Raw genomic sequence first — 26,262 nt, forward strand, 5'->3', positions numbered from 1 at the left:
AACAAAGGTCATTTTTGATGTGATCGCACCATACTTGAACTTGACACCTTTTCAGGGAAATCGTAACTTGTCGCTGAATAAATCGCCGAATAAATCGTTAACTTCACGGAAATGTTTCTTAAACCCTGCTCCATTCGTCGGGCTGCCGACATACACAGCGCGTAAATTACGAGACGCAGCGCAGGGTTTGTTATGCAAAACATACACTGTGGGGCTATGGGATATGTTTTCTTCTGTGGTTTCGTTGGTGCGTGCGATAGTATTCAGATCTTATTGTAGCATAGGAATGGCAGATGGTGTGGCTTTTCTCGGCATCCGTTCTCTCATTTGATACATGTTACTAGTGGCTGGTAAATTCATTCCAAATTATTAGTGTCTGCGTCACCCAGCTCGTTGGGTATCTGGTTCGGATGGTTGTGACACTACACAAATGCAAGGAAGCCAAACATGTATCAGAGCGACATCAGAATTGTAAAATTGTTAGCTCATACGTGTCATGAATAGGAATGCTCAGAACCAGTTCTTTCAGAAAGTAGTATTCTACTAATAGTTGTCATACAAAAAAAACTCAGCGCGATTTGGCTTGGCATGAGTTCAGCACCCACGAGCACAGGGTTTGCTGCACCTGTGTCATGTTAGTGTGGGTACACAGTGGACATTGATGCAGATTCATGTGGACTCAGTGGCTGCACATTGGACACTGATATGGATTAATGTGCACTCAGTGGCTGTACAGTGAATTGACTTATTAAATACTGGCCTGGTTGATAAGTTTGATGGTGTCAGGAGATGAATAAAATGCTTGTTATTGAAATCTAGTGCCAGTGGTTGTTATGTGGTACATATGCATGCCTGGATACTTGGACAGGCTCTACACAAAGTGACACTGTGGTTTATTTCTTGTTCTTTTACAATAACAGATGAAATCCTAGCATTGAATTATGCGACTGAATTATAACTGATAAATCCATTTCAATAGAAACAATGCTTCATATTTGACTACCATTGCAAACATCTGGCTCAGGTGTATGTGACAACATCACCTTAAAGGCAGAACTTACCTGCTGGCACTGCCTGGATGGATGTCTTTCTGGACACAAAGTTTATTTGGCTATATCAAATTTCTTCTTCTGAGACTATGGGGAGGGGAATTGACACTAATTATGCATGCAAAGATGACAAGATACAACTTGATCATATTTGGTTTGCTGTTATGGGTGGGCTGTAAGAGAGATGCAACCTCATGATAGACTGTAGGCTGCATACAGAGTTACTGTTTCCCTTCTTGGACTTTTGCTCCAGCATGTTTAATGTGAAATCAGTGCTGGCTTGTATTTCTGGCATGGTAACAGGCAGCAAAATACTGGTGTTGCACAAGGGTCAAATCAATTTGCATGTCTGAGGCCCATCTGTGTGTGACACAGAGAGGCTCAGGCTAGGTCTAAAAGGCTCTCTGGTCCAGGCCTTTCCTGCTCTATTTACCTGGAGGAGAGGGGGAAACAGGAAGGTCAGGAGGAAAGAATAGTTGAGAAAGGGCAGGTGTGTGGTTTTACATGCTAAGAGGGGCTTAAATTAGTGTTGAAGGATACTTAAGGCTTCACTTGTATTATCAAAGTTAATGCACCCAAAAAGTATCATTTTTGACTACAGTTTGGTCCTCAGGGTCTGAGTCAAGTTCCTTTTTTTGTCTGTGGGTGGATAGGCAACAACTGCCCCTCTCACCTGGTTACAGCTTTGTGCAGGATCATTAACTGGCACCCCAGAAAGTGGGACATCAACACCAACAAGAACTGAACGATTGTGGTGTTTCCAGTTGCGCTGTCTGCTTGCCTGTCCACGCCCTCATGAATATGACAGGCTCGGTCATTCAGACATGTTTCAGTAGCTCAGATATGCATGTGATACTTGCTCTTTGTATTCCACCTGCAAGTTCAGCATTTGTGTGTCTCTTTGTAGCCAGATGGTGCTGCTCTTCTGAGCAAATTACTTAAAGATAGGTCCATTTTTCCATGTACATTTCAAGAGAAAATACCACTTGACCTTCACATGATAGCCCAAACACTGCCCACCCAGCTGCATTATGAAAAAACTTCACACCTATCTTAAGTTCTAGCTGAGATGTTGAAACCATTCATCAAGTTCAGAGGATAGACAATGATATGGTAGTATTTTCTTAAAACACATCTGCCTGAAATACAAAACAATGTAATGCAACATTGTCAGGGTGCATGCTTTCACCAGCACAGAACCATACATTCTGATCATAGAATGTTTTTTCCATTTACTCTTAGGATCAGACCAGTGATCTACTGACTCATACTGAACTAGAAATGCACGCTGGTCATTTCATGCATCATGGCTCTGTGGTTTACAGATTTGGTAACCTTACACAAGACAGACAGCAGAACCAGTGTCTGATTGTGACCTGCTGAGCCCACTTCGGCGGCCCTCCTACCGGCCATGGCCTCCCAGCTGGGCACGGCCCGTACTCCGCTGGAGAGCGTCTTCAGCTACATCCCGCCCAGTCATGAGAAAGTCGCCAAGCAGGCGCTCTTCAACGTGGCCGCCTTCGTGTTCATGCTGGTGGTGGGCGGCATCGGCTTCGCCACCTACAACGTCTTCTACCCATTCATGAAGCCGCTGGTGTGGGCGCTGCTGCTCGGCACGGTCATGTACCCGGCCAAGCGGCGGCTGGCGATCACCACACGCCGCTGGCTGCTCGAGATGGAGCACTCCAGCACGCCGCTGTTCGTGCACGGATTGCTCCTCCCGGTGTGGGCGTTCGACGCCACCACCGACGCCATCGGCAACGCGGCTGTGCGACACATCCGCGCGCTGGCGGCGTTCGTCGTGGCCATCGCGTTGGTGAACGTGGCCTGGTTCTACACGCCCAGCGTGCTGGTGGGCCTGGTCTGGCTGGTCAGCCAGGGTGTGGTCGGTAACCTGCTCTGGCTGCTCACCAGCATCTTCTCCAACAAGCTGCTGGTAAGTGCTGACCCGGTGCCGTTCCGCGCCAGTGATCTGCTACTGACAGTGAGCTGTGAATGTCGCCCGTTTCGGTAAATAATTGTCAGAGGACTTGGTAAAGGAAGTCAGTTGTCAAAGGAAGCGCGGCGGATGTCATGCAATAGATGACGCGGCGTACTGCTCGAACGGTGCACGTTTCGATTTAGCAAGCTGGTGCCAAGCTACAATACTGGGACTGCAACGTCAGCCAGCGTCCAATCATTTTATCCCGAACTGCGCGCGTTAAACGCACTACTTAAGCGGTGCCGGTCTCGGCCGTGTCGTGCGCCGTCAGTGCTGGACCCTGCTGCTGGGCTACGTGACGGCGGTGGTGTTCTTCTGGTCGCCGTCCACACGCCGGTTCGCCATACCCTCGTGGCTGCTGCTGCTCGGCTTCCTGTCGGGCCTGGCCGGGCCGCTGGCCGGGCCCATCTTTGTGGCGCTGGTGGCGTTGATGGCCGTCGGCTTTGTCACCGAGGTACTGGCCAGAATGCGCGACGAACGGAACGAAGGCGAGTGCGGCGGCGCCGGCCGCAGCGGGACGCGGCCGGGCGGCGGCGGGGTCGCTTCCCGGACGTCGCCGCAGGCGAGCGGGGCGGACGACCGGTCTCGGGTTGTCGAGATGCGCACGGTAGCGCGCGCCTGTCGCTCGGCTCGGAGCGGTCTCCGAGCCGTGTCCGTCGCCCGCTTAGGGGCGGGAGGGCAAAGACAGGGGGCTGGTGTCGGTTACGATCGGGGATGGTAGGCTGGCTAGAGGCGGTGCCTTATGTGGATACCAGGTGCACGTTGCGGTAGAGGAGCCTTGCTTGAGTTTGAGCGTGATTTGTGTTAGCTCTAACGCCAACCAGAGCGTGCTAACCGTACGTTTGCCCTCCAGGAATCAATGTGTCCATGTCCAAGACAATCATGGCGATTATGTACGATCAGACGATCTCCACACACCCAGTAAGTGCATGGTGAAGAATACGGACATGGCATGTACATTGTTTTAGAGTAGAACGAGCGCCAGCTTGCTGGGGAGTCGGGGGAAGCCTGACCACATGACCCCCACCCACCCCCCCACCCCCCCGTTATGCAAACAATCCGCTTCCCAAGGAAATGCTTTCTAGTTGGCGACTTTGTTCGTAGTGTGGGACGGATAGGCTCAAACTGTCCTGTTGGGAGATGTTCGGTCAGGTTTGTAACAAAACCGTTATCAGAATACTACGTAATTTGTTTCATTTACGAGCAACACTATGCATGTAGATGAGACAGCAGTAATAACGTTGTTCCGCGTAGAAAAACCAAGAGAATGGAGATATAGATGCGTTAATGTTTCGGCAACTTTATCGAAAGGAATAGCAGATGTGAACTCTTTAAAGTAAGTAAATCCCTTTTAGCAGAATTCCTTTCTGCTATTTGTTTCGAGAAAGGCATGTTGCCGAAATATCAACGCATCTTTATTTCTATTCTCCCGATACTTCGACGGGGAATAAGGCTATCACTACTGTCTTATCGTATCAGAATATGATGGTGTTGTATTTCGAAGTACGCACCGAGTAGCACTGCAAAAATTGCTGATCGCGGTAAATAGCAGTACCAACTGAACTCATGTTATTGCGTGCGACGATGTCCTGTCTTTCAGAGGAATCCTCTGGACAGTCTCTGACATTTGAGAGCTGGCGGACGTTTGCAATGAACAACGATAGTAATTGGGCATGTCGTATTTTTGCATGTGGACGACGGCAAGACCATTTTACCACCATCCCTCCTCCAGTCACAGTCGTTGACCCGGCATCATTGCTGTATGGCCTCCTGACCCCTCTGCGCGCCGTCCTGCCCTCTTGCTGACCCCTCTGTGCTGGCCGGCTTTCCTGCCGACCCACTGCGTGATGGCCGGCCCGCCTGTTGACCCCTCTGTGTGCTGGCCGGCTCTCCTGCAGACCCTTCTGTGCGCTGGCCGGCTCCCGCGCTGACCCTCTATGTGCTGGCCGGCCGTCCTGCTGACCTTCCCCCGCCGCTCGTGCAGACTCAGTCGGCTGTCGAGTCGGTGTCGGAGGAGTCGGCGGCGGAGACTAGCGACCAGACGACGAGCGCCGAGGCCTCGGTCGGCAGTCTGCCCTCCTCCATCGCCCAGTCGCCCACCGGCGCGGAAGCCACGCCCACCGGCGCCCAGGTCACGCCTTCCGAGGCTCGCACCACGTCCAGCGAGGCCCAGGCGTCCGTCGCCGTCGGGCAGGGTGCGTCCGCGGCCGCGGAGCACACGCCCACCGTCACTGAGACCACGCCTGTCGGCTCTCGGACGAGCGCGCGCTCGGCCGGCTACCTGGCGCAGAAGGTGAGACGCGTTGTGGGAGATGAGAACGCGCTGACGTGGGAGGTGATGGCAGTGGACAGGGGGGGGGGGGGGGGAGATGGGAGACCATGCAATCGCAGGATTGTCTCAAACTGTCAATAGTTGTGCTGTGCACGCCGTACACGAAATCACTGCAGAATGGCAGACTTGCATCGCCTTGGACACCGTGCTGTATTTTTTTTAATTTTAAGAGATATGAGGCAGTCGGTGGAACTCGGCATTGTGGTGCTGCTTCTCGGGCCTTGCACTTGCTTTTGCTTCTATTGGGCTGAGCCGCTTCGTTCAGTAATGCATTGTTAGATTACACCTTATGAACGCCCTTCAATTTGAAACGCATCTACTGTAACGATGCCTTTTACATCAACCTCCAGTTATGTACCTCCAGGTACGTTGAGTCCATGAGTTGATTAAGATTCACTTTGGTAGGCGTGACTTCTTTCCTAAAACAACCCATCAGACTCCCATGTCAGATCAGCCACTTCCGCCCCCCCCCCCTCCCGGGAGCCCAGAGCCTCCCCACCTCCCGCACGCCCACTCCCTCACCAGCCAGCTGCGTTCGGTGACCTCTGAAGGGCCGCTGCCTCAGGGGATGACCTCCACACCGCTCATCCGCGCCCGGCCGCGCACCCTGCGGGCCGAGGAGACCGACACGACGGCGGGTGCCTCGACTGACACCCTGCACCGATCCGATGACGTCACAGAGCTGCCGTCACGGCCGCAGGTAGCGCGGCGCCGGCGGCCGGGGCGACCGATCCGCGGGCGGGCACCTCGGTCCCCGCGGCCGTGTGGGGGCGAGGGTAGCGCTGAAGGGACCTGGTCTTGGTGGTGAGGGCCGTTTGGGGGTGAGGGTAGCGCTGAAGGGACCTGGTCTCGGTGGTGAGGGCCGTTTGGGGGTGAGGGTGGCGCTGAAGGGGCCTGGTCGCGGTGGTGAGGGTCCTGCGGTGGTGATGGTAACGCAGACGTAGCCGAACTGCAGAGGACAATCGCTCGGGCGATCTTGGTCCGGTGGTAGGGTATGCCAAGCGCCAGTAGATCGGGAAGATGAAGCTCTCCGTTGTTAGGGTGTCATTGACTGTTTGGATTGATTGCGGTAAAATAGTTCCTGGAAGTAATTTTGTTGTGTTCATGATAGTTCTACTTGATGTCGTTTGTGTGTGTGTGTGTTTGTCATCATCGGGGCTGTTGAAGAGTTTTGTGTGACTTTTCACGCTTTATGTTGACTTCTTTTTTGTTCCTTTTTGCCGAGCTTTGCTCATTCACACACCCTTTTGCACTGTCTGGCACATCTATCGAAGTCTACCGCTCCATCAGTTGCACTCTTCCTCTGTTTGCGGCGTCTGACGTCTTCGTTTATCCCTGTCCATCTGACGCATCCCCCATCTTCCTGACGTATGCTGCGGCTCGCATCTGTGCGGCTCCTCTGGACTTGCCTGCTTCCCGGCTGACGCGCCGCCTCCGGTGCTGCGCTGCAGCCGGACACCGCCAGCCCCGGGCAGCGCGAGGAGCTCTGCTCCCAGACCACCACCTACATCACAGCCGTCGCGTACTGCTGCCTGGTGGTCGTCGTGTGGCAGCGCATCTGGCTCATCTCCATGCTGCCAGTCGTCGTCGTGTACTATTTCATCAAGCGGCTAGGTAGGCGACACCGGACAGCACGCGCTTTTGCTTTCTGATGCTGCTTCCGTCCCTTACCAGGAGATAGTGGCAGGTGTGCGTTGTGTGACTAAAAATCAGAAAAAGCTCAAATCGCGCTTAAGCGAGAGTTGGCACTCTTTGGTTGATGACATGTCATTCAGCCTAAAATCTCAGATGCTGTACCAAATTGTTTTTTTGCTTACAGACTGCTAGTCATTGGTCTGCGTTTGAGACTTCGCGTTTCAGTGGTGTTCTGTATTCTGCCGCCACCGCTTGTATTGACGTCATCACCCCTGCCGCCGATTAGAGACGGGATTCTTAGATACGCTCTGAGTGCTCGAACTTACAAGCCGGCGGTTGTAACTCAAGCTTCCCCCCGCCACGGCCTCCCCATGAAGTTCAGATCGCCTGGTATCGCTGCCGCCATCCCCGTGAGCTCAGCGGCGAGCCGCGCCTGAGGTGTTGTTCAAGCTCAGCAGTGAGCTGTGCCTGAGGTGCTGTTCAAGCTCAGCGGTGAGCCGCGCCTGAGGTGCTGTACAAGCTCAGCGGTGAGCCGCGCCTGAGGTGCTGTTCAAGCTCAGCGGTGAGCCGCGCCTGAGGTGCTGTTCAAGCTCAGCGGTGAGCCGCGCCTGAGGTGCTGTTCAGGCTCAGCGGTGAGCCGCGCCTGAGGTGTTGTTCAAGCGCAGCGGTGAGCCGCGCCTGAGGTGCTGTACAGGCCCAGCGGTGAGCCGCGCCTGAGGTGCGGTACAGTGTCCACGCTCCTATCAGCAGCGTTTCACCCGCAGTGATCAACTTCTGGCACTCGGGGGGTAGCGACTCGATGCAGGCTGTGCTGGGGACGGCTCGCTCGTGGCTGCTGGAGCGCCAGGAGGGCATCATGCCTCTGCCCGTGCGAGGCGTCTGGAAGGTAGGTGGACGGCCTCCTGATGACATCCGTCGGCGCTGCGAGGTGGGTGGTGTCGTGGGGTGGGCGCGGCCTGTTGGTCTCCCGGTCGTGGACGTTGAAGGCCGAAGGCTGGATGCGCCGTTGCGGGGGCGCGGTCACTATCCGTTTTACGTGTAGCTATTTCTACAAGGAATATGCACATGACAATTTTGTTCTCATCTTCTTAGCGATTATAATAATTTAAGTTTACATTTGATGGATATAATTGTTATCTATCTTGTTATATCTATTTTTGAAGGTATATCACATTCTGTTATTTGCAAAGATAAAACAAGTTGATGTATACCTATAATTATTTCATCATAATAATTTCATCGACTGCTAAGGAATCACCTATCAGTGATGCTGTTCTCCGTTCTGTGGCCGGCCACCCACTGTATGACAGCCCATCTGCCGACCCCTGACCACCCACCCGCTGACCTCTGACCGCCCACCCGCTGACCTCTGACCGCCCACCTGCTGACCTCTGACCGCCCACCCGCTGACCTCTGACCGTCCACCCGCCGACCTCTGACCGCCTACCGGCTAACCTCTGACCGCCTACCCGCTGACCTCTGACCGCCTACTCGGCGACCACTGACCACCTACCCGCTGACCTCTGACCGCCCACCCGCTGACCTCTGACCGCCCACCCGCCGACCTCTGACCGCCCACCCGCCGACCTCTGACCGCCTACCGGCTAACCTCTGACCTCCCACTCGCTGACCTCTGACCGCCCACTCGGCGACCACTGACCACGTACCTGCTGACCTCTGACCTCCCACCCGCCGACCTCTGACCGTCCATCCGCTGGCATCTGACCGCCCATCCGCCGACCTTAATTCGCCTACCCGCTGACCTCTGACCGCCCACTCGACGACCTCTGACCGCCTACCCGTCGACCTCTGACCGCCCACCTAGCGATATCTGACCGCCTACCCACTGACCTCTGACCGCCCACCCGCCGACCTCTGACCACCCACCCGTCGACCTCTGACCGCCCACCTGCCGACCTCTGACCGCCTACCCACTGACCTCTGACCTCCCACCCGCCGACCTCTGACCGCCCACCCGCCGACCTCTGACTGCCTACCCGCTGATCTCTGACCGCCCACCTGCTGACCTCTGACCGCCTACCCGCCGACCTCTGACCGCCCACCCACTGAGCCTGTCGGCTGGCCGTCACCGCTCAGCCGGTGCCTGTCGACAGCTGGTGCTGCGTGGCAACGCCCACGTCATCGCCGGCGTGCAGGGCTCGGTGGACGCCGTCGTCACCGTGCTGGTGGTGCTCGGCGCGCTCGTCTTCGTCTCGGTCGCCGCCGTGTTCGCGTTCGTGCAGGTACGCTGGCCGTCCGCGCTGCTCAGAGAAGGCACGACGCTCACCCGGGATGAAGGCTCGCTGATTCGGCGTCCAGTGCTGGCCTGTGTGGACATGGATGCCAATGATGGTTGAGTTGTGCAGGTTGATGTGTGGTTAAGTGCTGCTGAGCGTATTTGAGTGTGATCGTTTATAGAGTGCATAGATGTTCTTCAATATCCGGCAAGTGTGCTTAAGTGCAGCATGAGCATGTAACTTCATGCAGCACAGACTTGTATTTTCGCGTACTTGTGTTGGTCAGATTTTCGTATTCGGTCCAGGTCGTATAAATCAGTTGTCACGTTCCCCCAGTGGGAAGCCGTTATGAGAACATGACGCTGTTGTTCCCGTCCCTACCGCGTGCCTGCCGTTCCATGTCCGTTCTCGCGTTCGTTTCACCGGCTATCGTTGGTTCGGTCCGAGCCCACCGTTCACTGACAACGGCCGGCTGGCGGCAGATCTATGGCGAGACGGTGCACATGATCGAGCTGGCCGGCAGCGTCATCAACTCGACGGTGGTGGCCAACCCGGACCTGCAGGCCCTGCTGCCGGCCAACATGAGCCTCGTCGTCGACCAGATGATCGACAACGGCTACCTGTACGGTCGTGACTACATCTCCAAAGTGGTGAGGGAGCGGCCGGGGCCCTCAGTGACCGGGATGGTAAAGACAGTGTTGTACCGAGCATGGTGAGGGTCTGGCGGCCAGGGTTCTCGGTGACAGGGGTGGTAAAGACAGTGCTGTACCGAGTTTGGTGAGGGTCTGGCGGCCTGAGCCCTGGGTGACCGGGGTTGGCAGGACAGTGTCGTACCGAGCGCGGTGAGGGTCTGGCGGCCGGAGCCCACAGTGGCCGAGGTGGTAAAGACAGTGTTGTACCGAGCTTGGTCTGGCGGCCGGGCAGCTGTCTCTATCAGTGGTGGCTTGGGCGCCTCGCTCAGGTCGGTAGTGTATCTCATGTCGCGAAGCGCCGACTTTTTCGCGAAATAAATCAAGCGTGCAACACCTGCCTCCATATTTTGGGACCAACGAAAGGAATAGTACACGAGTTTAGTCGTACGTTGCAGATGATGCCTTCCCACCTATCTGGACAGGGCTGGGCCTTTGTCTCTGTCTTGTGCTGTACGGCGCGGCCGCATCGTGCCAGGCTGAACATCTGTGGCCAGTCACCAATTGTCCTGCGTGCCGGCCAGGGCCGGTAACTCTGCCTCTAGACCGTAACCGTATCACGCTGCCACTTCGCAGCCTATCTCACGCATGTCGTGCCGTTCAGTGGGCTGATCCTGCCATGGCAATGCCTGCCGCGCGTGTGGGATGATGCTGTCGCGAAAGGCTCTGCCACGCACGCCCTCAGCACCAGCGTCGCGCGAATCCTTGTTTATGCCGGATGTCGGGGACACCTTTTGCTCTCGGACGGCGTGATCCGACCGATGCTGGGCTGGTTCTGGTCGCACCATCCCATGTTTTCCTTCCTTACCCTAGCCCCGACCCCACCTGCCGTCAGGTGCGTGACCTGACCAAGGGCGCCGGCGCCCAGAGCCAGGAGCAGCTGGAACGGCAGACGCTGGAGCTGTGGGAGCGCCTGTACCAGGCCTGGGTGGGCTCGATGGTGGCGGCGCCGGCTGTCGGACCGGTGGTGGACGCGGCCGGGGTGGCCTCCGCCTGGCACCTCTGGGTGGACAGGGTTCGCAACTCGGCCGACCTACTCAACATGGACACGCTTCAGGTCAGGCCGGACTGGCGGCATGGAAACAGAGCCTTCGTTGCCGCCCGGGTGGGCAGGCTGCTGTGCAAGGTCGTTTTTCGGTGTCAGGTGCACGGAAGTTGATGTGCCTCTGATTATAAGGTACGATAATAATCTGATAGCTTTCGAGACTTCTTTGAGCGTTGACTGATTCGGAATGCGCCCATGTGTCCTGCGAAGGTTTTTCTGAATGTTTTTCTTCGGGGCGTTGTCATGTGCCTCAGCGCGCTCCAAGGCTCTTGCTCGTTTGTGATTTATTGCGCGGCTAGTCAGTCGTGAATGAGTTCAGCTCTCACATTGATGCACGTCAGCTCTGGCCGCCGAGAACGAGTAGCTCGCAGTTCAGCCGCGACCCGCGCTACTTCAACATTCATTCCTGAGAGCTGACCCCTGGACTGTCCGCTTTCGGTGCGTCCGCGAGCGCAGGAGGCCATCCAGAGAAACCTGGGCACGGTGCTGGCCGTGCTGGAGTCGTCCTGGACGCTGCTGCGCAGCAACCTAACGATGCTGGTGTCCGTGGTGACCCAGCTCATCTCCGTCCTGCTCGGCGGCGGGTTTGCCGTGCTCAACACGCTGCTGAACATGGTCAGTCTACCCGGCTGCAGTGATCAAACTGCGATAAACAGGCTAGAGATGAGAAAGATAGTGCACTGATATCGTTGCAGACACTGGATGAGTATTGAGACTCGTGGTTTTGAGCGCTGTCGCCTTCTTGTGTGCCGTACCATGGCTGGTGCATTTCTGCTTGGCTTACGGATCACAAATGACCCACGATCTTGCTGTGGTTGGTGCGTTCTTGAGTCCAGACTGCTCAGTTTTAGATCACTGACAGTGAAGTAGTCTGGTTCAAACTGTTGATCTGTATTTCAGAGCATTTATTATGAATCGTTCGGTGACGTAACTGGTAAAGCATGTCCAAAGAAATTTCAGGCTTCATTTTCACGTTCAGAGGGCCTCAACGTTCATTCTCCGTGCGCGAATAGATAGCTTCCACGTACGAACGTCCATCAGCGGTAACCAATGACACGCATGTGCTGGTGTTTGCTAGCCGTGCCCTCCCGGCCGCGTACTGATTTCGCCTCCGTTGCTGCCGTTTTCAGATAGTGTTTGTGACGGCGCTGTTTTACCTGTTGAGCTCCAGCGGCAAGCTGTACAAGCCGGTGGAGCTGATTGCCAGGATGGGCCCCGTCAGTCAGGGGAGCAGCAGGTGAGGTGACACAGCGTCCTGCTACGGTCAGTTGCAGAGACAGTACTGACTGATGGCTGATATGTCAGCGAGGGTAGCTAACTGGCGACTAATTGCGCAGTGCCTTTGGTGAGCCAGTTCTCTGCTCCTGATTTTTTTGTAGTCAGTTCCTTTTTCTATTGAATGGTTCCAGAAGTTTGTCGTCGAGTTGTTATTACGCATGCGTTCGACCGTTGGGAGTCAGTTTGTCGCTCGTTGTGCCGAGCTCAAATGCATTTACATCGACATGTTTGCGATCTGGGAGCGATTTCATTATCCACCAAAATTACCCACTGTATCTCCGCCAGAGCCACTTACGCATCCGAGACCAATAGCTTCCACGCTTTCCACGCCCACATGCCATGGAAGGTGTGATCCGGTCACCACAACAGACCCACCTTCGAGTACCTACGCGTGTTGTGAGTGAGGCTCTGGCGGTGTGTCCGGCGCCGAGGTCTGCTGTAACCGACTGCCGGCGCAGGTTCGTGTTGGCCGTGGACGAGGCGGTCAGCAGCGTGTTGTGAGTGAGGCTCTGGCGGTGTGTCCGGCGCCGAAGTCTGCTGTAACCGACTGCCGGCGCAGGTTCGTGTTGGCCGTGGACGAGGCGGTCAGCAGCGTGTTCGTCGCCTCCTTCAAGATGGCTCTTTTCTACTGCATGTGGACGTGGCTGGTGCACTCTCTGTTCGCCGTCAAGTTCGTCTATCTGCCGTCAGGTGGGTACCTTGACGTGCTGGAATCCGCCAGACTTTGTCCTAGGAGGCGGGATTCAGCATTTTTTTGCTTTAGGTTTAAATATATATATTTAGACCGATGATGTGGCACAGTGAAATGTTTCCAGAAACCCACCCGCTTTCAGTTTATCAGAATTTTCCTCGTTTGTAATAAAGTTTTCGCGTTAAAACCCCACCCGGTGTGAGTCTGGAGAAGGGAATGCGCGTTTGATGCTGCCTGATGACTGCTCTTCTGAAGCGTCCCGTCGCAGTGACGATACCGCGCCGCCTGCGCCGCCCGTGCTGTGGTCTGTGCCGCTGCGGTGGCGACCGAGCTGGGAACCTCCTCCTCTCTGATCATTCTCTCTGCGGTGCAGTGGTGGCGGCCGTGCTGGGCGCCGTGCCGTTCCTGGGCAGCTACTGGGCGGCGCTGCCGGCCGTGCTGGAGCTGTGGCTTGTACACGCTCAGCCGGTCACCGCCTTGCTCTTCTTCCTCGCCCAGCTGTCGCCGATCCTCTTCGTCGACACGGCCATCTACAGCGAGGTCAAGGGGTATGTGTAGTCAGGTCAAGGTGTAGGTGGGTCGCTGACCATGTACACGAGGTCACCGATTATGTTGGCCACCGGCCATCCACGAGGTTAAGGCTGCGTTAAGGTCCACAGCGAGACCCAAGTGTACGCGGTTCGCGGGCCACCTGCAGCGCGACGGGGGCGAAGAACCGTGCGCGGCCCCGGTAGTGGACGAGGAATGTCTGGCAGCGTGCGTTTTGTTTATTTCATTGTGAAGCAGCTGATAGGGAGAGCGAGGAGGCAGCTGTCCGCTGGCTGGCCGTGCCTGTAACTGACTGGCGCGGCTGTTTCGTTCCGTGTAGCATCGTTGTGGGTGTACCAGCTGGTGCTGCAAGAAGTACTCCGCCATATGGCCGGCTTCGTAATTGGTTCAACAACAGGAGAGGTTTTGCCATCCTGGCAGCAGGCTGCTGGCAAAGTGAATATCGGTATTGTACTGTTCCTCAGCCAGAAGGAGCCACATGTTGTCGCTAGCGTCTACCACGAGTGCCGCTGCTGACCCGTCACCTGCGTGTGCCGGCAGTGGTCACCCGTACCTGACCGGCCTGGCCATAGCAGGCGGCATCTTCTACCAGGGCATTGAGGGCGCCATCTTCGGGCCCGTGCTTCTGTGCTGCCTCCTGGTGACGGTCAGCGTGTACTCGAGCCTGGTCAACACGCCCGACGAAGACCGCAAGCCGTTCGCCGGCCGGCTCAAGAGGTAGGCGTCGCTGGCGTCGCCGCACTGGCCGCTGCGGGCGCGCGCGTCGAGTCGCATGGCTCTGCTGGTTTGGCGGCTCAGAACGCTGGAGTAGCTCTCCGCCCCTGCCCGGGCCTGCGTGGAGGTACCGGGGGACGATAGGCTGACAGGTTCCCCATAACGTAACGTGAACGCTTCCCGAGGAGCTGTTCGCCCCGGCCCGGCCCGGCCTGGAGGTACCGGGGGACGATAGGCTGGCAGGTTCCTCGTAACGTAACGTGAACGCTTCCCGAGGAGCTGTTCGCCCCGGCCCGGCCCGGCCTGGAGGTACCGGGGGACGATAGGCTGGCAGGTTCCTCGTAACGTAACGTGAACGCTTTTCGAGGAACTGTTCGTCCGGCCCGGCCCGGCCTGGAGGTACCGGGGGACGACAGGCTGGCAGGCTCCCCGTAACGTAACGTGAACGCTTCTCGAGGTGATATTGTGGCAGCTATTGAGGGCGATGGTGACTAGTGCGTAGCCGGTGCGCTCGGTATGCTCCGTATGATGTGAGGCTCTATTCACCCGTTTTAAGGTTTCGGCCTTTTTCAGTCTTTGGAATGTGTGTAATTATAAGATGGCTAAATTCGTAGCATGCTCCATATTGACAGCAGTTATTCAATATGATGTTGATCCAATGAAGAGGTGAAAAGGTGACGATGCCGCGAAGTCTAAAAAATGCGCCGGCATCAACTACCTTGCAGTTAAGAGCCTTGAAAATACTAGAGCATGGCCTTTAAAAAGTTATACTGCTGGTTCGGAAAATGGACACGGCATTGTTTTCTTTTGCAACAAAGGTCTCAGTCCGTAAAAAAGGCGTTATTGGTCGGACTGTAGCGGGCCAGACCCGGCCAGCTAAACCCTTGCAGTTTTCGGTTGGTTGGTGTTAAGACCTTCAGTCCGTAAGCTCGCTTTTGATAAACGATATCAAGCCGAGCTGGGTGAATATGATGAGTAATGACCTATATATATATTAGTTAAGGAATTGGTTGAAGGGAAAATTATCGAGCACACATTCGTTTCGTTGGTCTTTTTCAAACGAAGGGTGTTAGCTATCTTACATCCGCTTCTGTCATTGAGTATCGCACTCATTTTTTTACTCTGACTTGAATGTGCATTGCTTGGCGGCATTGGGTTCCTAATTACTGATACCTAACAAGCGTGATGAAGGAGGCGACCACGCAGTAGATCCAGTAGTCAGCTACATTTATGGCCTATGTTAGCTGTGGTAATTATACCGAGGGTTTCGCAATAAAGTCCAGAAGTATAAATGCGCCACGAAGTTTTCAAAAATTTCCCAGGAATTACGTGACAGTTGGATCCATTTGGACCTCAGCATGTTGTGGAATTCACCGAGTTGCCTTGGTAAACATGTTTCCCATGCACGGCTATGACAAACCAGTTTTTATTATTTCCGAGCCGCCATTGTTAGCTTTATTGTTGTGTCCTGACTGTGCAAAAACTCTGTTAATAACAGTTTAGTGTATATTCATATGCTACTTATGTACCTTGAGTTACTCATAAAAGTTCCTTTTCCATCGGAAATGTTTGGCATTGAACTATGCACTGCTTAGGCCATATGCGTCTTGATGTGTTATCACTGTGTTTTTAGTGTTATCAGAATGTATCTGCTTCATGTTTGAACGATGAGGATCGCGTGGAATTGGTTAGCTCATCTGTCGGTACCATCGCTAGGCTGTGCTGTGCCGAGCGTAGCTAAGCTAAGCTAAGCTAAGCTAAGGGAAGCTAAGTTGAGCTAAGCTAAGCTGTGATCATTTTAGATGATTCCATGACTCTGAGTGTCGGATTTTTGTCTGTATAGTGCACCAGCTCGATCCTGTTCGAGAGGCTGTTCTGCATGTGTAAAGCATTTGACGTTTGGTGAGCCTAGGGGAGCACGACTTTGTTCGATCACGGCTTGTCGTTGCTTATGCCTCGCCTGCGTAATGCTTACCGTTTACACTCTTTCAAGGATGGGTACCATTTGGTGATGATCTGATTCCGCCTCTACGTACCGAGTAAGTGGTCGTACTCTTATTTGTCTCCGTTTTGTTCAGCGCACTTGTCTAGTGACGTTTTCCTGCAAATGCTAATTGCCAGCACTCACTGTGGTCACTGCATTATGTGCTGTTATTTTTCGCTGAAGGCAGATGCGCTTCTGAGCTTCATGCTCCCGTCGGCTGCATGTCACACCAATGTGCCGCATTGGGCGCCAGTTGCCAGCACGTGCTGGGGAGGGTAGTGCCATTGTTGTATGCGTGTGTGTGTTTCAGGGACGGCGGTTACTAAGTTGGCTGAGCTACTGCGGCCTCGCAGCGGGCCGCCCGTCTGCAGCGTCACGCGCCGCCTGGGAGCGCGGCCCGCCGGGCCCGCCTGTCGACGCCGCCGGCGGTGCGGACGCTGCCACTTAATTGCAGAGGCGCTGACTCTGTGACGCCAAAGTGTTGTCTCAAACTCGCGGGTCGTGTGAGGGTCGCGCTAACCCGGTAGTCCACGCGTGGTGCTGGCTGCGGTGCTTGTGCTCCAACGTTCCCGCTGATTGCCCAGGCGCTGTCTGGAAAAGCGGAAGCCAACCACGGAATGATTTTTGCTTGTTGCGGTGTTAACGAATAGTTATTGGCCGAAGGCGACGATTCTCCCAAAGACATGTTGGTTGGCACAGTTTTCGCTACTTTGCACAAACTGAGACGTTTGGTATTGCCATTTGTGATAAGTTGTCAGCGATCACGTTCATAGCTCTTACATCGTGGCGTTCCTCCTCTCTACGAAGTACCGTTTCGTCTAGTTGCTTTTTGAGTGCGTTGTGCCTGTGTAGTTTGCTATCCGCTTCAGTCAGAGGCCGCACGCCCCCGAACCGTGAGCTAAGGCTAAAATTGTCTTTCAACTAAGCCGGTACTTCATCGAAGCGGAAGATATATTCCTCCTGTCCTAGACATGGTGCTCTTAGAGTGTCTATGGATTTGAGTGCCTTGAACTGGATCTAGATGCAACATGTTACGTTTAAAGTTTATTTATACTTGGGTTATCGTTACAGGTTGCTTGCACATAATTCAAGCAAGGTAAAAAAAAGTTAGCAATAGGGCATTATGGCCGCTGTGATAATCAGGTGCGCCTTACATCTTGCGTTAGCAAACTGTTCACGTGCTCACGTGGACTATGGAAAAGTGACTGCAGCGAGCCATTTGCTATTTTTTAAACTTGTGAAGCAAACATCTATCTGACTCCCCAAAACGCATCCTCCGGATCCCGTTATCAAAGGTTTCCATGAGACCCTATTTTCATCAGAACATGGAGCGTTCTGTATCTACCCAGGTCAGGAAAGCTTGATCAAAGTACATCTTGGCAGCATTTTCTAATTTTGTCCAAAAACCACGTCTATGTTACCTTCCATCGTGAAACTCTGTCGGGGCATTGTCCATCAAACTGGCGTGATATAAGAAGTGGGTAGCTACGCAATGAATAGTGCTGCGTGAATATGCTGTTTATATACTCTGCTCCAAAATATGTATAGTGCAGATGGCAGGTGCCGGGCTGAAGCGCTGGCTGGTACACTCGGGTTCTGGGTCGAGGAGCACACCAGCTGTGCTGAGGCGGTGACTGGTACAGCCGGGCTGAAGCGGTGGCTGGTACAGCCATGCTGAAGCGGTGGCTGGTACAGCCGGGCTGAAGCGGTGACTGATACAGCCGGGCCGAAGCGGTGACCGATACAGCCGGGCCGAAGCGGTGACTGACACATCCGTGCTGAAGCGGTGGCTGATACATCCGTGCTGAGGCGGTGGCTGGTACAGCCGGGCTGAATCGGTGGCTGGTACAACCGGGCTGAAGCGGTGGCTGGTACAACCGTGCTGAAGCGGTGGCTGGTACAACCGTGCTGAAGCGGTGAATGGTACAACCGTGCTGAAGCGGTGGCTGGTACAACCGTGCTGAAGCGGTGGCTGGTGCAGCCGGACTGAAGCGGTGGCTGGTACAACCGTGCTGAAGCGGTGGCTGTTACGACCGGGCTAAAGCGGTGACTGATACAGCCGTGCCGAAGCGGTGGCTGGTACAGCCGTGCTGAAGCGGCGGCTGGTAGAGACGGGCTCTCTGGGCCGAGCGTGCCGAGAGACAGTGAGCGGCGCTGGCTCACCTTGGGTGCGAATCGCGTGGACTAGGGTGGCCGGACTGGCCGAGTTGGGTGAGACTTAGTTGAGGTGTCATTGTCGCCTAACTGGGGTTGGCATGTATGCACAGTAGTCAATGGCTGATCAAAAATGTTGCACCAGTCGTGCCATTGCCGTGCCGGGTTATGGGAACGAGCATGGAGGCACTAACGCGCCAGGTGACGGCCAGCCCGGTGGTTGAGTGTTGGCCCCTGCGTGTGCTCTGTGGCGAGGCCAGCCCACCGTCGGCGGGTTGCCGCTGTCCGGACGGTGGTGCGTTGTCGTCCGCTGTGGTAGTTTGGGCGGCGGCCGAGCGGCTGTCGGAGTCGGGCAGGGTGGACGACCGGCGTCTATATTCGGCCGGCCGGGCTCCCCGCCCCCTGGAGTGCTCCGTGCCCACGCCGCCCCGCTCGTCTGCCGCTCCGTCCCAATTGGGCGGCAATGGGCTCAACAGGCGGCGGCGGGAAGCGGGACCAGCGTGGGCGGGCTCATGTGCGAGGTCAATGGGCAGAAACGGACCGCCCGTGTCTGCTGGCTCACTTGCGCCGGTGGTCGAAGTCGCGCTGCCGCCATTTGTCGATTAAAAGATGCGGTCGTCGGTATTGACCGCTGCGCTAGAGCCAGCCGCCGCGCCTGGGCAGGAGTCGGCGCTGGGTGCGCCTGTGTGTAATGCGTGCGTGCGCTGTGCGCTGTGGCAGCTGCCTGCGCCGCCATCCGAGCCGTCCGCCGCCGCTAGTGCCGCGTGGCGGCCTGTGTATTGTCTTGTGGAGCGAGCTGATGCAGCGACAGTGCGGCGCCGAGCCCCTGGCCCATTGACGACGCCGCCACTGATGGCTCACTGATGCTGCCGCCGCCAACTCGACGCTTGGAATGTTGCCGGTTTGGGAATATAACGCCACGTTTGATGCATGCCGCGTTTTACTGCGCGGAGCGAGCTGTTGGAAGGGAACGGGAGCGCGGCGGCGCCGGTTGGCCTGTTTCATTGTGCGGAGCTGTTGGGGAGAGGGGATGGGGGACACGCGCGAAGGCGTCGTTGGGCCTGTCGAGGCGCATTGAGCCGCATCTGCCAATGCGGTAACTGACTATCACCGTAACACCAATGACCGATCAAAGCTGTAAGTGGCGCGTGCTTTGAGTGCTGCGTCGAGCATCGGTCCTCCGCAAGCCAACCACCAATGTTTCCGTTGGCCAACCGCACCAAGTCAACCGTTGGCACGACGCCAGCCCTCGGGCGCTGACGTCGAAAAGAGTGATCACGCTTGCCGCCCACTTCATCGAGGAAACGTTGGGAAAATCCCCGGGTGGACCGGTCGGTTCTGCACCAGATTCAACAAGGGTCTCGCGGGTGGTGCGGGCGTTGGCCGTCGGAATGAAGGCTCTGCACGGGGATCGCTCCGCCCGATAGCTATAAGGCTTTAGTGCTGCGGGCGTCGGGTCCGTCCTTGGCATGTGCCCAGACGGCTCTCTGCAGGGACCGACGCCAGCTGTGTGCATCGCCGTGCCCGCGTGCCGGCTCTCGGGTCAACGTTCCAGCGGTCCCGGCGGCCGCCCTCCGGACCCAGTGGCACGTGTGACCCGGCAGGTACACCTCTCTGGGCTGTTGCCGGCTCGTGCTGCCGGCTCGCGCCTCGTTCGAGTCGTAAAACTCGTGGGTTTAATGACGATTATGTAACGTATCACAAGTCCATTTCATGCCATTTCCAAGAAGTTCAGCGTTTTAAAGCGATCGGTCCCAATTCTCCATGCTCCTGACTGGAAGCTTAATGACACGAATCTTCGCCAAGTGAATGATGTTCCTTATTCGGTATTGCACGCATCCGTACTCCGTGCACCCGCGACGCGAATGGCATCCAAGGAGACCAGCTAAGACATGACATGTCTGTCGATTAGCATCATGGCTGTGTCGAAGGATGAACGAGTAAAGGGTAGCGATAAACTGCGTCAACGGCTGGCTAAACCATGAGGATAAATACGGTTCAACGATTGTGCCAATGACCGAGTTTTATTGATAAGCGCCAACGTGTCAAGACAGCCCATTGTCAGCCCACGCTCAGCTCGCGGTCGGCCCATGCCAGCGGCAAATTAAAAAGCGCTCGAAATGTGATATGCTGACGGTTCGTGTGAGGTGAACACATCGATACGCCCCAGTACGCAGGGAATACAGAATTTTTGGTTCCTATGCCTAGTTTTACAAAATTCTCTTCCAATCAGTCAATATTCACGAAATGGCGGAAATCCATAAAGGATCACTGTTGTTCAATTTACTTGAAGTCGTACCGATATATGTTTAAAAAGTCGCAGAAATTCAGCAAAAATTAAGATAAAAACCAATATTTCACTCCAGCCAAACATCTCCCCACCCTGAGCCCATGGTCGGCCAACACAGATGGATGATTTTCAGATAAACTTTCGCTGGCGACGTGACATACCTGTTTCCTTGCAAATTAGACCGGGTAAAGCAAGTAAATCAAGCAAAAGCAAGCAAGACCTCACCTAAACCTGACGGTGAGATATCTCAACAAAAATCAAAGCTTACTGAGTATGGTGGCATGTAGCCTCAAGCATCTCGGCATGACAAGCTGATTCCAAATAGGAGCCTCATTTTCTACGTGCACTCTTCTCCTGAGTTGCAGTGATGTGAAATCAGTTCTCACGGTAATGTTCTATTTGCCATAGACATTAGCGTGCGAGTCAAGGGGACCGATTTCGTCGGACTCTGCGAGTTTCCTGATTTCCAGATTGCTGTAGCCAGACGTCAGTTCCCGTGAAAATTAGGCTGATGAAAACAGGCTCTGACCAGGAGATATTTCACCGAGAATCAAATCCTACCGAACATGGTGGTGGTACCTCAGACAACTCGGCTTAATGAGCTAATTCCAAATCTTGGATTTTTTTGCTGAGCTGCTATTTGCCTTTTTGGTTGCTGAGTTGTAGTGATGTAAAATTAGTTTTTCGCCGAATGTTTTATTTCTCAAAGAGATTACCATGCGAGTCATTAGGGCTGATTTCGTCGGCCTCAGGATTTCCTTCATTTCCAGATCAACTGTACCCGGACATCTGACACATCACTTCATATGAAAATTAGGCCGGGAAAACAGGTGCATTCATCCACGAACTGAAGGTGAGATATCTCACCAAAGGTCAAATCTTACCGAACATGTTCGAATGCCACCTCAATTATCTGGGCATGACAAGCTGATTCCAGATTTGGGTTTCGTTCTATATTAATATTTCTCCTAGAGTTACAAGAATGTGAAATCAGTTTTCACCTTATGATTTATTTCTCATCAAGATAAGCACGCGAGTCAATGGAACTGATTTCGTCGGCCCCTATGATTTTCTTTTTTTTAGATCAACTGTAGCATGACATCCGACGCACCAGTTCCCATGAAAATTAGGATTGGGAAAACAAGTTCTCGCTCAGAAACTGAAGGTGTTATATCTCACCATAAACCAAACCTCACCGAGTATGGCCATGTTATACCTCAAACGACTCGGCCTGACAAGTCGCTTCCAAATCTGGACTACCTTTTCTACATGCACTTTATGCTCCTGAGCTACAGTGAAATGAAATCACGTTTCCACCCATTGCTTTATTTACCATACAGATTAACATGCGAGTGAATTGGACCGATTTCGTTGGCCCCTACGTTTTCCCTGATTTTCGGATTAGCCGGACATTAGACACGTCAGTGGTGAAAAATAAGGCGGGGAAAATAGGTTCTCACCAATTAACTGAAAGTGAGATATCTCACCAAAAATAAAATCTTACTGAATATGCAGGGTTGGTAAAATCTTCCGGCGTGGTGGGTAAGGTCCGTGACCAAAAAAAAAGAGTATTTTCTTAGATGGAGCTTGGTGCCAAAAATGTTTTTGGCAGACAGCTTTAGTGATAGCCACGACGAGGCAATACAGCATTCTCCGCAAAAGCGAATATGAGGTATCTACACACATTATATCTCCACGGCAATAGATCTCGTTACACAACACTAGCAAACCTTTTCGTAGAGGGTTTTACTGTACCCGACGGCACCGTGGTATCTTAAAAGGCTTCATCCTAACCCGGCGACGAAATTATACGATTTTTAATTGGTCGCTCGCTTCGGTGACAGGTTGGCGACAAATCAGCGCGTTTCTTATGGCGTGGCCGGTTGGCCAATTCACCGTTTTTCGCAGGCGTCTCTCAGGGCCCAAACTTAACAATATAAAATACTGAAAATTAACTAAATAAGGGGATCCGTCTGGCCGCAGGAGCTTGCTTCAATTGTTGCGATGCGACTGATATAAGGTGAGCGGCGCCTTTCAATGAACTGCAACTTTGCAGGCGGCATTTCCTTCGCAGTGTCATGAATGCCGGCCTAGGATTCAGTTTTTGGGACTTGTTTACTTCGTTGGCGATGCCGCGATTCAGCATCCTATCCTCAGCAACGAGAGCATTGACAATTCAGACTAAGCCTGCGAGATGATCCGATCCAGTTAGAAATTGACCTGTGATTATCGAAACCACTGTTTCAAGATACAGAAAAGGCTATTGACTCACTAGCAGTCACAAGCGACCAGCCCTCCATCCCTTGAAATGAACCGCGGGTTCAATGTTGAAGTCTGGTGAAAGGAACTAACAGAAGGTGATAATGGTTCTGAAGTGCCCATTTGTGTTATTGTATACATACATATATATATATATATATATATATATATATATATATATATATATATATACAGGATTTAGGGGACACGTTTTTGGTGTTAATACACGCGCAATGGATGCCTCAGAGGCTACCAAAAATTTCGGCGAGACCACTCAACATGCCAGACTAGTATCCCCAGAAGGCCATAGCGGGGGGGGGGGGCGTCGCATCGCCCCCTTCCCCCTCCTATCGGGGAGACTATGTTGTTCAGAAAGAACTAGCAGCCTAAGGTAAAGTTATTAACAAATTTCAACACAATATACTTGCCGGGGCACGGCGAAAGGCGCCCACCAGGCAAGACATGTCTCGCCAGGCTCGGAGTATGCCTAAGGTATAGTGGTTAGTTTGATGATGGTTGAGGTGAAGCTCGAAGCCCACGCATGATTTTCATATGAGAGCATGGCCTCGAGGAGGCCTACATATTGGACGTCATTATCAGTGCTGCGTGCAACCGGTTCGAACTCCGCCATGTATTCTGCTACCCTGACTATCGGGGTCCTGTTTTTTTTTCGCTCTCGAGGACAGCAAAGTCAGTCGTAGACCGAGCTTAAACGTGAGGCCCCGGCAAGACCCGAGGGTGGAAGAAGACTTACTGTGTTTTGGCTATTCCTTAGTATAGGATAGGTGCGCTTGCTTTCCTAACAGCAGCAGTTATCCAGACATTAGTAGAACGACGTTGTACACTTGAGTGTTTTGGTTGTGTGCATGATGTTGAAAATTATGATGAAGAGGCTTTCGGCGATATGCTGATTTCTGATGACGCTACTCGGTACCATTTATCATGGAGTTCACCACCATTTTATGTCATAAGGCATCGCCTTACGCTGCTGGCGACAATTTTGCCTCTAGAAATTCGGTCGGCGACATAGGTGCGGATCACGTAACCGACGTACCAGAAACTTGAAAAACGAATTTCACATCACTGCATCTCGGGAACGTAAAGTGTGGGTAGAAAATGAAGACCGGATTTGGGATCAGCTTGTCATGTGGAGGCGCTTGAGGCGCCACACGACCAGGTTCGGTAAGATTTTGTTTTGGTGAGATATACCACTTTCAGTTCATGGGTTTTCCTATTTCAGTTCATGGGTTTTCTCCATGGGAACCTGTTTTCCCCGTCCTAATTTTTCATGGGAAGTTATGTGTCAGATGTCCGCCTGCAGTTAGCCTAAAAATCAAGGAGGTCGTGGTGCGCCACCAAATCAGTTCCACAGACTCGCATGTTAATCTTCATGGGAACTAAGGCATCAGGTGAAACACTGAATTCACGTAACTGTAACCCCATACAGAAAAATGTAGACAAAGAACGAAGCCCAGATTCGGAATCAGCTTGTTATGCTGGGCTGTTTGAGTTGGCATACCACTATATCCGATAGATTTGATTTTTGATAAGATATCCCACATTCGGTGGATGGGCGAGAACCTCATTTCCCGGTCTAATTTTCATGGAAACCGATGTGTCAGATGTCCGGCTACGATTCATGTGTAATTCGGGAAGATCGTAGGACAAAATTATTTTTATCGACTCACATTTAATCTCCATGGGAAGTAAGGCAGTAGGTGAAAAACTGATTTCACATTACTGCAATCCCACAAAGAGAAATACAAAAAGAAAGCGAAGCCCATACTTGGAATCAGCCTGTCATGCCAAGTTGTTTGAGGTATCATACGACCAGATTCGGGCTGGGCGTAGGCTGACCGTAGGCTGTCTTGACACACATGTAAAAAGAGGGGTGCACGGGTGTCGATTTGGGTTCTTTTGTGAGGGCCCTGCCCTCCCCCTCCCCCCATCTTGAGTTGGGACCCCCAATGTTGGCGTGCTCTCCCCTAGTGTTTTTGGATGGAATGCTACAAAAGCGTAGGCAAAAGTCATCATCACAGCAAGACTATCCTTCTTGATCCTTCTGCGTAGTGGCGTCGCCATGGGAAATGCAACAGGGTAACCTGATCCCCGCCACCACGGATTTCTCCCGGATTTTGCCTGAGTTCCTCCCAATATTGGGGGGGGGCCGAAGCTCAAGTTGGGAGGGGGAAGGGGCTCAAGCCACCAAATGAACAGGACACTACACCCCTGGCTGTGCACCTACCAACGCTATGAACGGCTTCGGCACACCGGTCGGACATTTTTTCTGGAAAAAGTTTGGAGGGGGAGGGGGTCAAAATGGACTCACGACCCCAGCGCGTGTTAATAATAGGTAGGCATGTGTCAATCCTATTTATGGCACACGCGTTTTCTACACCACAGTTGCAGGAAACATATCGTTTTCTATCATCCTTTTTCATCGCATTTTTATGTATTTCTTTAAAGCAGGTTGATTTTAGCCTAAATTACACATACACATTGGGCAATGCAACTTGCTGATGCCACGGCAAAAAGTTGAGCTGAAAAATATTGTACAGCGCCAATTGAGATCAAACCTTTCGCACACCACTCGTATATCGTAGAGTCTTAACTTCAATAAAGCAGCACTGTTTTCAGGGGGAGGGTTCGCTGTGACGTAGCCAGGAACAAAAGACAAGAGGTTGGTGATTTTGCCGCAGGGCCTGGCCCCAAACCTGGTAGCTGAATCCGTCAATGTAGTCGGATGTTTACCTCCTCACAGATACGTATGGTTCTGGTATAATGTAATCGGATGTTTACCCCCTCATAGATGCGTATGGTTCTGGTATAATGTAGGCGGATGTTTACCCCCTCATAGATACGTATGGTTCTAGTATAATGTAGTCGGATGTTTACCCCCTCATAGATACGTATGGTTCCGGTGTAATGTAGTCGGATGTTTACCCCCTCAGAGATGCGTATGGTTCTGGTATAATGTAGTCGGATGTTTACCCCTCATAGATACGTATGGTTCTGGTATAATGTAGTCGGATGTTTACCTCCTCATAGATACGTATGGTTCTGGTATATTTTAGTCGGATGTTTACCTCCTCATAGATACGTATCGTTCTGGCATATTTTAGTCGGATGTTTACCCGATCATAGATACGTGTGCTTTTGGTATAAAGCTCTGCGTCTACCATCATTAGAAGCCCCCACCCCCCCTCCGCCTCACATAAAATTTTGGTTGTTCTCACCATATAACTTAAGGTTATAAGACGCGCAAAGGTTTGTGAGGTCAGATTGAAAAGACAAGGAGCACAAGGATGACCAAAATCCTCCATGGCTGTCCCTATCCCCGTCCCTCAAAACCAAAATGCGTACCGTCTTCCAAAG

At 53.3% G+C, this 26,262-nt stretch overlaps 1 protein-coding gene across 2 annotated transcripts; it reads left to right on the forward strand.

The window, feature by feature from the left end:
• Positions 1 to 225: 225 nt before the first annotated feature.
• LOC119111998 (transmembrane protein 245) lies at positions 226 to 19,250 on the forward strand. Of its 2 annotated transcripts, XM_037235924.1 has the most exons (18): positions 226 to 247; positions 2,375 to 2,985; positions 3,302 to 3,518; positions 3,884 to 3,951; positions 5,015 to 5,323; positions 5,928 to 6,062; positions 6,814 to 6,976; positions 7,762 to 7,883; positions 9,112 to 9,240; positions 9,717 to 9,884; positions 10,759 to 10,980; positions 11,425 to 11,583; positions 12,099 to 12,205; positions 12,806 to 12,936; positions 13,311 to 13,485; positions 14,027 to 14,203; positions 16,194 to 16,239; positions 16,495 to 19,250. In XM_037235924.1, exons 2-17 carry the CDS (start codon positions 2,461 to 2,463, stop codon positions 16,210 to 16,212), a joined length of 2,826 nt encoding a protein of 941 aa, XP_037091819.1. In that variant the 5' UTR covers positions 226 to 247; positions 2,375 to 2,460; the 3' UTR covers positions 16,213 to 16,239; positions 16,495 to 19,250. The 2 variants fall into 2 exon arrangements, with proteins under 2 accessions (XP_037091819.1, XP_037091821.1); XM_037235926.1 differs by lacking the exon at positions 16,194 to 16,239.
• Positions 19,251 to 26,262: the final 7,012 nt, after the last annotated feature.

Source organism: Pollicipes pollicipes, unplaced genomic scaffold, assembly GCF_011947565.3.
Source record: "Pollicipes pollicipes isolate AB1234 unplaced genomic scaffold, Ppol_2.1 Scaffold_7261;HRSCAF=8764_pilon_pilon_pilon, whole genome shotgun sequence".
NCBI classification, from domain to species: Eukaryota; Metazoa; Arthropoda; class Thecostraca; order Pollicipedomorpha; family Pollicipedidae; genus Pollicipes; species Pollicipes pollicipes.

What these genes read in the sequence shown, in the direction of transcription:
- LOC119111998 (XM_037235924.1), top strand. Translation starts at nt 2,461, where the DNA reads ATGGCCTCCCAGCTGGGCACGGCCCGTACTCCGCTGGAGAGCGTCTTC. An exon ending in TCAACATGGACACGCTTCAG is followed by an intron (nt 10,981 to 11,424) that starts GTCAGGCCGGAC and finishes CCGCGAGCGCAG; the next exon opens with GAGGCCATCCAGAGAAACCT. An exon ending in ATCTACAGCGAGGTCAAGGG is followed by an intron (nt 13,486 to 14,026) that starts GTATGTGTAGTC and finishes GTGTGCCGGCAG; the next exon opens with TGGTCACCCGTACCTGACCG.